We start from the raw sequence: 14,014 nt of genomic DNA, 5'->3' as shown, positions 1-14,014 counted from the left end.
TTGTATGTATAATGTATTTAGTATTATGTAGCTGCCTAGCATAGCTGCCGATAAGATACTAGCTTGTTGCAGAGGTTTAGAAGACTATGCTATGCAATGCAATGTAATACATAGATACAGACAGCTTTTAAGTTAATGTCTACTTCAGCAGCTAGCTGGTGCCTTATTAGCTATGCTAGGCAGCTACCTAAATACAAAATACAATATATACAGTATTACATTGCAAAGAGGGTCCAGTATATTAACTTAAAAGCTGCATGTATTGTTGTATTTGTAGTATATGTTTGCTATTTAATGATGTCTCTGTGTGTATGTGTTGTTTTTTGTATTTTGTGTTTTTATGATCCCCTTGAAAATGAGATGCTGGGTCTCAAGGGGCTATCCTAATAATAAATTCAATTAAAATTTGTTTTCCACTAGATTATTGAAATCACTTTATATTCAGGCTTGCACTCTGTAGTCTGTGTTGAGGTAAATGTCGGTACGAGGTGACATTATGATGCTTTCATCCTCATAGGTGTGTTGTTTTCTGTGTTGGCAGAGGAGATTCCCAGTGATGAAGACGAGGTGAACGAGAACCGTAATACCATGCAGCAGCAGTCCAGTATGCCGACCAGCCCGGGGGGTGAGGACGAGGACGAAGACGAAGACGACTACTGGGACGACGACGGCTTCGAGGGAACCCCGTTGGAGGAGTACAGCACACCTCTCGACTACGACAACGGAGAAGACGAGTATCAGTTCTTCACAGCTGCCCTGCTCAGTAAGTCATTGTTGATCAGCCATGTAACTCACGACTGCAGTAGTGCGTCCTTTGGCGCCGGTTATACCCAAGGCTTCTGGATTTAATGGTTGACCCACTCTCCCACTGTATTAGGGATCCAGAACACTGATGCAGCCTGGTACCAGTGTTTGACAGCTCCACTCAGCGACGACCAGAAGAAACAGCTGCAGGAGATCTACAGCATCTCACAGCAGAGGAGGAGCACCGCCGCCAAGGGCCAGTGGTGAGAGGCCATACATAGAACAGAAAGGGTGGGGGGGTGGGAGGGGTGAGCTGGCTGGGAGCAGAAGGAAAGAGAGATGAAGAGACAGGGGGAAAAGGGGTGTGAGAAGATGCTCAGATAATTCAGTGAGAATAGTTCTTAATTGGAACATTGGCCTCGAGGTCTGTTCTGTCACACTTTCCATAGTGTGAAGTGGAGATTTACAACTTTCTGACATATTTTCCTGAATGCAGCATAAGGAGCAGTGGACATCAGAGAGTATAGACTGCAGAGACCCAGAAGGGGCATGCAGGAAAAGACTTCAGATAGGGGAGAAAAAACACCTAAATATCCTGAAGACTTTTGCATTAAATTCAATTCAGTTGTATTTATATTGTGCCAAATCACAACAAAAGCACTTTTCACTTAGAGCAGGTCTGGACTGTCCTCTTTAATATAATTTATTTGCTTTTGTCCCCCAGTAAAAAGCAACAAAACTTCTTGAAATCCTTTGCAAATATTGCCTGAGAAATTTAGATTTGCATCAACCGCCAAATTTACCTCAGTGGGCTTTAGAATCTGTACAACATAGGACGCCCATTTTTTTCTTGAACCCTTGATTTGATATAAAGAAAAAACAGGAAAGGTGTAGAAGTTACGTGAATGAAGTACAAAACATTTAACATCAATCCTCCTTTTGTCCTAGGGTCAATTTTGACCCAAGAGGACAATGGGCCTTAACTAAAAAATGAGGGATCATTTAAATGAGGACTATTGATCACAATTTCCAATAATATATGTAAAACCTGTGGCAATACTTTGGACTGAAGTTAGCTAAAAAGATCAAACACAAAATTGGATGATAATTTATACCATATGCTTTATAAACAGTGAAACCAGACCGGGTCCATTTTGACCCAGGAGGACAAAAGTTGCACGGTCAATGGCAAGACAACAGGAGGATTAAAACAATAGATCAGGATTTTGGTAAATGTATGTATTTGCTGTTATTTTCTGTCACTTTCTCTGAGAGTGAGATGTGATCCTCTCAATCGGTTCAAAGTGAAAAATAAACGTAAAAGCAACAGCTTGTGTTTTTAAGGGGAGTTATGTGTCTGAACTATTTCTTGGCAAACAAACAGCTTCCTGGGGTCTTGTCCTCACTGTGAGATTGGCAGGTTTGGTTCTGTCATGTCTGTACAGAGACCAAAACCTGTGCTGACTAATCATATCTGGCAAACCACACTATAGCTGGAGACACTACACAGGAGACGTTTAGCAGATGGATACGCTGTTGTTTCTAACATATCAGTTTGTGTCCAGATAATGTACAGACATGAGATTGATCTTAATCTTCTCATTTCACTGTTTGAAATAAATCAACATATTTCCCAAGAGATCAAACCATTCATTTTGAATAAATATTAAAATATATGTAAAGAGTTTTATCAGAGTATTCATGACCTGTTCCTGGACCTGTGCTGCATATTATAGTATTTTCATCATATCTTCTGGAACCAATTAGTTTGTGGTTTGGAAAATTAAATTCTAAATAGCAGCACTTAAAAAGTGTTTAACATGCGGTTTATGGTTTTTTATTCTGAGGTCTCACAATCTCTCATGAGGGACTTTTCTTTGCTTCCTCTCTCTCTCTGTGTTTCCAGAGCGCAGATGAGATGGACTGCAGCATCTGAGGAGGGGGATGAAGAAAAGAGGAGCGGGGTCTGACCTGATCTGAAGTGGATTCCAGTTTAAACTGAATGACCTCAGTCCAGATCAGACCACGTCAGACTTAATGACTTGATGGAGCCCACAAGAAAAAAGAAAAAGAAAAAAAAAAACCTCGTCCCACAGTGCCATGAAGAACCGGATGGAGTAGCAGGGGCTTGGGTTGGCATCACAACAGCATGGGACCTGGTGCACTGTACAGAGCCCCTACTGGAATATTCCTATCACCAGGACAGGACCTGTGTGTGTGTGTGTGTGTGTGTGTGTGTGTGTGTGTGTGTGTGTGTGTGTGTGTGTGTGTGTGTGTGTGTGTGTGTGTGTGTGTGTGTGTGTGTGTGTGTGTGTGTGTGTGTGTGTGTGTGTGTGTGTGTGTGTGTGTGTGTGTGTGTGTGTGTGTGTGTGTGTGTGTGTGTGTGTGTGTGTGTGTGTGTGTGTGTGTGTGTGCGCGCGTGTGCGTGCTCCAGAGAAAGGTCTGCATTATAAATATATATGTCCTTGACCAGCAAAATTCGATAAAGTTCATGTACAGTGCAGTCCTTTGGTCTGTGACTAAGCGTGTGTGTGTGTGCGTAAGAGAGAGAGAGAGAAACTGTAAAAAAATAAATAAAAACACAACAGAGTGTGTGTGTTTGTATGTACTGTAAGCGCTTGTCTTTGTCTCTCTATAGCATATAACACTTTTTATCATCTCATGAAATGAGGGCCTACACTGAGCACGACGGGCTCCAGCTCCGTCAGGGTGCCTTGTTATACAGACTGTGGTTGGACAAGAAGGCCGAGGTGTAAAGGTCAGAGACTCGCGGCCTCCGGCTATGACATAACATGTATGAAATGTTAAAAGCAGGAGAGGGATCTTGGGAGAAGCGGTTTTTTTTTTTTCTTTCTGTTTGTCTCTGGGTTTTGTTTTTGTAACGGTTTTCAGAACTAATTTAAGAAAATCATAAAAGTTAATGTAACATTTTTTCTGAGTTTCTTTCTTTCTTTCTTTTCTACAAAAATGTCTTGAATGTGTTTGGCTGATTCCAGATGGTTGGTAGTACATGATGACAGCTATGTGGGGTCATGTGTTTGACATGAGGGAGGGACGGCACGTCACGAGCTGATGCACGCAACTGTCAGCAGCAGCAGCAGCAGATCCTGGGAGAGTCAGAATGCTACAGTGATACAGTCAGTCAGTCACTTCCTGTGGTTTGTTTTTTACAAAGCAAACATGATGACAGAATGTTAGGATGCACTTCTTAAAAACTTGAAAACTTAAAAACTGCCACAAATCACAAGTATTTTCTCATCCAGCAAGACAGTTGTCTGTGCTTTCTGAAAGGATTGTAAATCACTGTTGCAATGATCTGAAACTACTGTGGTTAAAGTTTGGTTAGGTTCAGCCACTAAAACAACTTTGTAAGGGGGGAAAATCGTGGTCATGGTTTAGACCACTGCCAACATCGGCTGATGGTCGGAAACTGAGGGGAAAGTCTCCTGTGTCAAAGATGATGATGATTTGTCCATCCTCTCTGACCATGTGACAACTACTACAAGGCTTCTATTATATGTGCAATACTTTTGTCCTTTGAGATGTATATTTACAACAATTATGGGTTTTTTTTAAGTATATTTTGGGGGCTTTTTTGCATTTTAATGTACAGGTTAGTAGAGAGAGGCAGGAAATGGGAGGCAGAGAGGGAGGCAATGACACGTAGGATAGGACTGCTGCGGGATTCGAACCGGGGTCGCCTGCAGTGAGGACTGTAACCTCAACACATGGGGCAGGTGCACTACCCACTGAGCTAATGTGTGTCATGTTATTGACTTATCGTACAATAGCATAATTATCAACATCATCATGTCTATATATGGACTTATCGTATGATACATGGACATGACCTTTGACCTCAATATTGCCACACTTCACATTAGCAGCTAAGAGGCTATTCATTGGTTAAACAAGTAGTGTCCTCCATTCCTCACTGTGTATGTCCTGAGTGGAGACTGTAGAAGAATTAAAGGTTACATTATTATACTATTATATTATCATTATATCAGTGGTATAAAATGATACGACAATAATATCGTTTATCACGATTATTTCTGAGACAATTTATCGTCTAATAAAAGTAGTTATCATGACAGGTCTAGATTAGGTATCTAGATTTTAATTGGAGTCATACATTCTTGTTGTAACTTGGTCTAGAGACATGACAGATTGCACACTACAGTGTTCTAACTGACAGCATCAACAGGCATTTCATAGGTCGACGTTCCAGAGTGGATCATAGGTTTGTTAAATAAGGCAAGGAAGAAAAAAGCATTTACTGACACAGCAGTTCTTTGTTAGGATGTTGTGAGTCTTTCCAGATGTGTGTCTCTGTTGTCTTCAACCAAGACACAACAGGATGAAAGAAGAAAATAACACTTACAACCTTGTAGGGTTGTCGTGGATGTATGAGACAACAAGACAAGCAACTAAGAAGACAGACTGGTATGTGTTTCCTACCAACAGTCAACCATTTTTTAGTAGAACCTGCAGTACAAAATAATAGCACTTGTAAATTATACATTGGAATTATAAACAACAATACAACAGCATGAAACAAGACTGTAAGAGAACAAAATGGAGAAAAAGAAAATAAATGGAAACTATGGAGGCAACAACAACCACAGAAACAACAAAAAAAAAACAACTTTTAACCATGATCACGATCACTGTCACTTTGACAACAGAGGTTCCTTGACCCAATTGGTTTTTGACTAAACCATAATCTGCCCCTAATAACGGAGTAGTTTTGCACCTAAACTTCAGTAAACTTTAACCATAGTCGTGCTAGATTAAAAAAAACCCCAAAACAATCATAATTCCCTTTTTTAAGGTTATTTGTAAGAGTTTCGGGAGGATTATTAGATGATTGATAAACCATGTCCAGTAGACAGAAGTGTCCTTTTGTGAAGGTTTGTAAATGATACAAAATCCAAAATCAATATTTTGCCTTTGTCTATTGGCCTGATTTGGCCTGAAGATCCAAGTGTGCAACACTGTGGTCCAAAACAAGCTGTCAAACTGCTCTAAAATCAGAATTTTAATATTACCTTTACTCTAGAATCACAACAAGTTACCTCATTTACAGTTGTGTTGTAAAGTAAGACAGGTGAGATGTTTTCAGATCAATCAGAATCTCACCTATATTCCCACACAATGTAACGCAACACTGACAAAAAAATACACAGGCTTTATATGAAGTGAGTTAATTTAGTCAACTCCAGCACATTTTCAGCATCTGCTCATTGAATTTCATATTGTGAAAAAACAAAAAATGAAGAGAAGAAAAAGCTGCTACACACTGTCTCGCTCACTGCTGATGGTTTTATTAAGTTACTGCAACGTTTCAGTCTCTCATACCTTCAATTAGCCAATGATAGGACTTGGAAAGATACTCTGACTCATTGAGGAGTACCTAGTGTCCGTTACAGTCACCTGTCAGATAATACAATGTGAGAATTAGAAAGAACAGAAAATTATAAAAAGGTCAAATTCAATAGACAGCACAAATAAGGACATGATCAATAAATATTACATCTAGTTAGTGGTCAAAATACTGTGGAAAACTGACATTCAATAGAAAACCATTGGCTTCCTTCAATGTAGGAAAAAGTATAGTACCTTCATATCATGTGACAAAGTAATGGAATCCATTGGTCCACCTCATTTCTGTTACAAGGTAATTCATGTATACAGTTGTAATATAAAGCAACACAGAACTTAGTTTCTTATGCAATCACTTCTCTAACCCTCCTTCCTTCTGAGTTGGGGGACTCTCTGTGTTCTGTTGCAGTGCTGCTTTTCCTCATCCTCTGTGTGTGTGTGTGTGTGTGTGTGTGTGTGTGTGTGGCGCAGGACAACAAAGAGCAGCCGAGCGTGGAGGAGGAGGAGGAGGAGGTGGTGGTGGGGGTATGCGAGTTGTCAACAGCGGCTTTCTTCACTGGTTTTTGTGTACACTCTCACTCTGTGGCCCCTCAGTCACGAAGCCCTGCTGGAATACACTCTGCAGTGGTGGGAGTTTGTACATCCATTAGTTTTCTCTCTCTCTCTCGCTCACTCTCTCTCTTTCTTTTTCTCTCTGAGCTTTGTAATCATTTGTCCTGCATGCGAATGACACCGGCTGGTGGAAGGTGTTTTTTGGCTGACATATCTAGGCCAAGCGAGGCTGCTGCTGCTGCTGCTGCTGCTGCAACCGTAACGAGCATTACCCACATCAGGAGAAGAGGGCTGGAGGAAGAAATGCAGTGGATGTTATCAGGAGGAGAGCTGCAGAAAGGAAAAGTAAGAACCAGAAGAAAAAAAGAAATCACCAGTTCCACCATAAACACTATAAGGAATGAGTGGATCTGCACTCTCTCCACACATTGGTTGGGGTGATATGTGGAGTCGTAAAAAGTTGGATTAATCCTTGGCTCCGAGTCTGCCACATGTAGATTAATAGAGAACTGGGCTTCTTTGGCTTCTCATACCCATGAAGATGCTCTTATAATAAATCCACAAATAACCGAAGCTAGACAAGTCTTTTAGCTTCACATGTTTAATTGTGAGTTGTACACAGATCCATATATAAACTGCATATCTGCACCGTTATATGGGGGAAATACCAGTAATAATATCAGAAAGCCTTGACAGAGCTGCATTGGAAAATGAAACACTTTCAATTTTCAATAAAGGCTTATCACCACTTGCAAAATGCTATTATTTTTATACCTATAAAAGTCTTCAATTCAAAACAAGAAGCCAAAGTCATTAAATGTAACATGTCATCTCTTAACCTATTTGCAGTCTAAAATTTATTAGAAACTCTTTATTGAAGACGAAAATGAACAACATTACAAATCTGAGCAGTTAATGCCTACTTTGGATACTTGACAGCTTTAATAATACTAATAATGCTAGTGCTACAATCACATTTTGTTCAATGGCGAAAAAGCTTCATGAGGTTTGATACCTCAAATGCTAATTGATTGATTGATTGATTTGATTTAATGACCACACAGCCAGGCTGGTGGAATTTGTTTTCAGTACAGCTCTTGGTACAGGTTCCAACATTACATTAAACATATAGTACATACAAACAGACACAAACTTACATCACACATAAATACGTAAATACATAAGGGTTATACTTAATCCACAACAACAACAGTCCTCAGCGACAGCAACAACAACAGTCCTCAGCGTTTGGAGTTCAGAATGGTTATTGCTATGGGAATGAAACTATTTTTGAAGCAGGTTGAAGCAGGTTCTGGAAGAGATTGTCCTGTAACGCCTCCCAGAGGGCAGTAGCTGGAAGGCGTAGTGTGCAGGGTGGGTGATGTCAGAAGTGATCTTGTGCGCCCTGCGTAGTGTCCGTTTGAGATGGAGTGATTCAAGGGATGGTAGGGGTGAACCAATGACTTCGGATGCTCTGTTGATGATGCGCTGTAGTTTCTTCCGGGAGAGTGTGTCAAGACTGCCGAACCAGACTGTGATGGATGTGGTGAGGATGCTTTCAATGATGCCTGTGTAGCAGCGGAGCAGGAGATGAGACCTTACTCTGAATTTCTTGAGCTGTCGGAGATGGAAGAGTCTTTGCTGGGCTTTTTTGTAGATGTGGTCTGAGTTGGTTTTCCATTTGAGGTTGTTGCTGATGTGGGTCCCAAGGAATTTGAATGTGTCAGTGATGGAGATGGGTTCACCTTCAATGAACACAGGAGTTTTGGGGGATGGCTGGCGTCTGAGGTCGACGATGAGTTCTTTTGTTTTTGATGTGTTGAGTAGGAGGTTGTGGTCTGTGCACCAGGTCACTGCTTGGTTGATCTGTGCACGGTATTCAGTTTCTTGGTTGTTGGTGATGAGTCCTATGATGGTTGTATCGTCCGCATATTTGTACAGGTTGACAGAACTGTGGTGTGATGTGAGCTGGTTGGTGTAGAGGGAGAATAGCCAGGGTGAAAGTACATAGCCTTGGGGTGCGCCTGTGCTGAGGGACAGAGGGGAGGATGTGTTGTTGTTGATCTTCACCTTCTGTTGCCTGTTCCAGAGAAAACTGTGAATCCAGTGACAGATGCATGGGTTGATGTTCATGTCCAGTAATATATTGAGCAGTTTTTCCAGGTTTATTGTATTGAATGCAGAACTGAAGTCCATGAACAGGATGCGGGCATATGTGTTTGTGGACTCAAGGTGGTTCAGTATGTGATGAATTGCTAAGTTGACAGTGTCCTCAACTGATCTGTTGGCTCTGTATGCAAATTGGTATGGGTCCATGAGGGGGGTGGTGACGGTTTTTAGGTGATTGAGTATGATGCGCTCAAATGATTTCATGACTGCTGATGTCAAGGCAATGGGTCTGTAGTCATTGAGGCAGGAGATGTTATTGGTCTTGGGAACCGGGATGATGATGGATTCTTTGAAGCACTTGGGTACTGAGATTTGACAGAGGGAGGATGTCGGCAAAGACCTCAGCCAGTTCTGCAGCGCAGTGGTGGAGAACGGTGGGGCTGATGTTGTCTGGGCCGGGGGCTTTATACCTCTTCAGTCCCCTGAAGGTGCTCCTCACTTCTAGATGGTGAAGGGGGGGGAGGGAGGGGGGTCGGGGGTAGATGGCGGAGGAACTGGCGCCTGCTCAAACCTCCCATAAAGGAGGTTGAGTGTGTCAGGAAGCTGGTTGTCGCTGTCAGGTGTGGGGGTGGGTTCAATCATGCTAATGCTAAATACAATAAAAAATTAATTAGAAACTATGCATTATGTATAAGAAGAAAATTAACATTACAAACCTGAGCAGTCAATTCTAACTTTGGATATTCCACAACTTTAATAATGCTAATGATGCTAATGCTACAGTTACACTTTGTTTAATAGTGAAAAAGTTTTTAAGTGTGATACCTCAAATGTTATTCTTTTTTATTTAAATACTCTATTGAGTTTAAACAGACAGAACATCATACTATACACCACCCTAGACAGCTACAGCTCACCCAACAGAAGAGAGAGAGGAAGAAGAAAAAATGACAGTACTTGAATAAGATTAAATTATGGTAATACAGCAACAATGAATAAATTATTATTTTTTTTTAAATTACATTAGATTAGACTGCTGACTAATCAAATGAGGCAAAAAGTTATCATTTTCCAACCCATTATAGAATTTATCATCATGATGGGGTTTGGTAATGAGGTGAATAAATGGCTTGCTAATCATTAACACAACTTCTGAAATTCTCAAAAAAAAGTCTTAATTTTTCTACAAAAGTTACATTACAGAAACATATTTGTGACCCTCCACCTTGTTTTGAAATGAGATGGGAGCTGTTTTGAGGAGACTGTGTGGAGAGGCGGACCAGAGCACAGCTGAAGTGTAATGAGCCGTTCACCCTGGAAGCTGAAGGTATGTGTACTGTGTATATTGTGTGGTGGAAAACCCTCTGAGCTGAGAGGTGTGTATCTGTCACAGGCATCGACCCACATACGTACATGGATGGATGGCTCGGGGGCACACAGGTGGAGAAGCGGGTCAACTTTTAAACTGTTTCTTTTTTCATCCCCCTTAATGAATCAACATGCTGCTCTTTCTCAAGTCATTTGACAGATTCTTGACAGCGACGCAAAATCTTTCGGTGGCTTCAAAACATGACACAAAAAATCATCTCCTGCTGTGCTGCAGTAGCAAACTGTTTGATTTTGCCTTTGATAATCATTAATGCAATTCTCGTGTTTGTGTGTGTGTCACACAGGACACATGCTGACACAAAGATCCCAAATACACACACTTTATTTCTAATTAAAGCTAATAAAATACTTTAAGTCACTGAATGGAACAGCAGTATATTATGTTATATAATCTGATAAACAAGTCTCCTCCACAGTAAACTTTTTATAATCATCCTTAAACCTGATGTTTCTTCAGTCTAAAGTCTACCTTCCTCATCCTCATAATCAGGAAGGTTTGAATGACATGTCTACATAGACCTCCCAAAATGTATGACCAGTATACTGTACGTGTCTTCACCTGCAGGGACAGCTGTGTGGAACACTTTGGTGCATGTTGACACCTTTAGGTTGCATGTGCTGAGTATCTGTTGTCTCCCTCTTTATTTTCATGCAAATTTAGCAAAATCGCTGATCTTCAAATCCTTCCCTTGATACTGCAACTTCAGCAGTTGCTTATAAAACAATGGTGATCTAGTTGGAATTAAAGCTGCTTCATTGATTTTTATTTATTTATTTATTTTTAAATGTCATCATGATAAAACACAAATAATGAGATATTATCACCTCATAAAGTTGTTAATATTAGCAAATAGTTTCCATCTTACAGAACTAGCAGACATGTTGCAATGTAAGCATTCATTTAGAGTCATACTTCAGTGCACATGATAACTTTAAGTTCAAAATTAACTCTTTATTATGTTCTGTTACACACCAACACATGTTCTGTGTCTTTAGCTGCAAAATGTTCTATGTTCATCAGCTACTCTATAATGTTTTCTGATGTTTGGTACTGGACAGGTAGTGTACAACAACAAGGTTGATTGCTGCATTTATACAGCACCTTTCTAGTTTCAAACCATTCAAAGTGCTTTTACACTACAAGCGACATTCACACATTCACACACACATTCATACAGTGATGGCAGGCTGCCATGCAAGGTGCCTGCTCATCATACTGATACCACAGCCTTCAGGAGCAATGTGAGGTTCAGTATCTCGCTCAAGAAAACACCAAAATGTGGACTGGAGGAGCTGGGATTCAAACCACCATTGTTATTCTGGAATATCTTTGCATGATTTACAGTTACAAAAAACGAAACAAAAAATGTATCTTACACTGTCCTTCTATGCAGCCCCTCAGTTCAGCCTCTATCTAAAACAGGCCGTTTTAGCTCCTCTCATTTTAAGGCCCTCCTCCTGATGAGCACATTCTGTTCTGATTGGTCAGCTGTCCCTCTGCTCCAGAGGTTGTGGAGGCCACATCAACAAACCATAAAATAATGAAACAAACTACTACTATAGGGCACTTTCTCCTTGTTCTTTAAATTAAAATGTCGACGTCTCAAATCCATATGACATATTCAAATATGAATCCAAAATATGAGAGAGGACAAAAAGGAAAAACCTTAGCAACAACCTTAGCAACCAAGGCTACTGTGCAACATCAGCTCGTTTTCAGGATAGAGAAAAACTTAACTTTTGACTTGCAGGAAGAATTTCTGGCATCGGTTAAGCCCCAACTTTTTAGAACTTTGACCATGTTGAACAATTATGTCTGTCACATAACACTACATAGATAACATAACCACGAAAAGGATAATGGGTCCACTTTAATGCAGCTTTAAATGGCATGAACAGCACTCTTATACCTCCTAAAAATTGAATAGTGTGACAGCCTAACAAATCATGCATTTGTCTTTTCATAACCTCTGAAATATTCTGCATGAAAAGTAGGATCAGAGTTACATCATAGACTCTTGAACTCATGAGCCTCACATAGTCCATTGCTTATGATCAAACTAGCCAGCTACAGTATTTCACCGTGTCCTCGTCTGTACTGCATGAGGGATCCAGTGATCCTGTTGACTCTCAACAGGCTGAGACTTGTAACACCCACATAAATTAGCATCTATGATATGTAGCCTGTGTAATGTAAATAAGGGACGCGTCAGCCTATTCTGCAGCTGAATCTAATCAGAGATCAAAGTGGTGCTCATTCCGATGCTCTGTGGTACTTTCATAAATCACATTTGCGAGTTTGTACTTTTGTCTCGGTGCTTAAACCTGCACTCATTTCACTCCTCCAGCTGTGATTAACCCTGGGGCGGCTGTTAAACAATGCTGCTTTGGTCCTTGCTCTATCAGCCATCTTCACATCATAATAGCTGCATTTATTATTTTACAATGCAGTCGTCTCCTTAGCAGTCTGCTTCATGTAGCATTTAATTGCATTAGTCTTGTTAATCACTCTATGTGATTGCATATTAAGTGTCAGTCTTCCTTGTCCAGCCACTTTGACCGTCCGTCCCCTGCTCTGTACCCCCAGAGGGCCTCATCAAGTGCAGGCGTCCCCGTGCTCTTCATAGCTGAGTGCCGCTCTAATCACCCTTTCCTCTAATGGCCTATTCAACCTAAAGCACTATGGGTAATATTTAACAGGCCTCTTATACTCAGGATGTCAGGCCATCTCATAATGACTGCCATCGCCATTTGGTGCTGATCAGCCGGCCAGCTGTAATAATGAATACAAATACCACAGAGGAGGATGCCTGTTCTATCACTGCCTTCCAGCCACTGCCATTATTATGTAGTCACTTACATTAGGTTAACAAAATGAAAAAAGTTAGACCAAAACGAATAAAAAAACCCACAATATAAGACCACATCTGACTAAAAAAAAACAAACACCAAATTCACTAAAACATAGGTGTAAGAAAAATGTGAGTGCTGGTCTCAGAAAAAACAAAATTAGAAAAGCTTTATTCTTCATCTTACACAACAATACAGGAGTCATTAGAAAGTGTCACCAAAATTTTGGGTCTGGCTTTGAAAGTGGTCAGTCTTTTAACTCTATCCTGAGTATGGGTATCAATTGGTGTAAGGAAGCAAGGATGTCTGTATTGACAGTTGCAACATGCCATCAGACAGTTCAGAAGAAGCTTTAAAGCTTTAAACTATAGTATTTGGAAATAACCTAACAATCATGTGTAGCCACACCGTGTCATGTAACTGTGGAGGCATTTCTGCATGCAATATTGAGTCTAAGACACATTTCACTACAGGGACAATAAAGTATATTGTATCGTATCGTATTGTATCGTGTTGTATCGTATCGTATTGTAAATTGTTTAAAAACACTAGTATTGTATATATGAAATAATATACAGAACACTACTGGGTTGAAGATTAAACAAATATTATTACCAACCTAACCTGTTAGTCTCTGAAGGAACAAAGAAATCATCTGTGATTGGTCAACCATATCAGCTTATATGACTACAGCCAATAGCAAATAGCCAAGAAATACATTTGCATATATGCATATTTATTACCCAAAAGTGGTTTCTTATAAGGGTCACACATCCCCCTGGACCTAGGAGAGTGTAGCCTTCAGCCATAAAGGATCAACAGTTTAACATGTTCTACCCTTTCCAAGACCCCAAGCCTTTGCCCATATGTCAATCTTACATAAAAATCATTAACTCAACCATCTTCTTTACTTTTACAGCCTATTCTGCATCAGGTTGTGAAGCTCTAGGGAAAATCTAGTTCAAATAAATCATAATAGAAAGAC

General features: G+C 40.3%; 1 protein-coding gene across 1 annotated transcript in view; it reads left to right on the top strand.

Annotated features, from left to right (window-relative positions):
* ipo8 (importin 8) overlaps positions 1-2,962 on the top strand; it is a 33,566-nt gene extending 30,604 nt beyond the window's left edge. Inside the window, exons 23-25 of the mRNA XM_053344160.1 lie at positions 542-763; positions 878-1,007; positions 2,651-2,962. Of these exons, the coding sequence (XP_053200135.1) occupies positions 542-763; positions 878-1,007; position 2,651 (353 nt within the window). The 3' untranslated portion in view covers positions 2,652-2,962. The remainder of the gene's footprint in view (positions 1-541; positions 764-877; positions 1,008-2,650) is intronic.
* Positions 2,963-14,014: the final 11,052 nt, after the last annotated feature.

This window comes from Scomber japonicus, chromosome 23 (assembly GCF_027409825.1).
Source record: "Scomber japonicus isolate fScoJap1 chromosome 23, fScoJap1.pri, whole genome shotgun sequence".
Taxonomy (NCBI): Eukaryota; Metazoa; Chordata; class Actinopteri; order Scombriformes; family Scombridae; genus Scomber; species Scomber japonicus.
The sequence above is the reverse complement of the archived record's forward strand: the minus strand, read 5'-3'. Positions and strand labels throughout refer to the sequence as shown.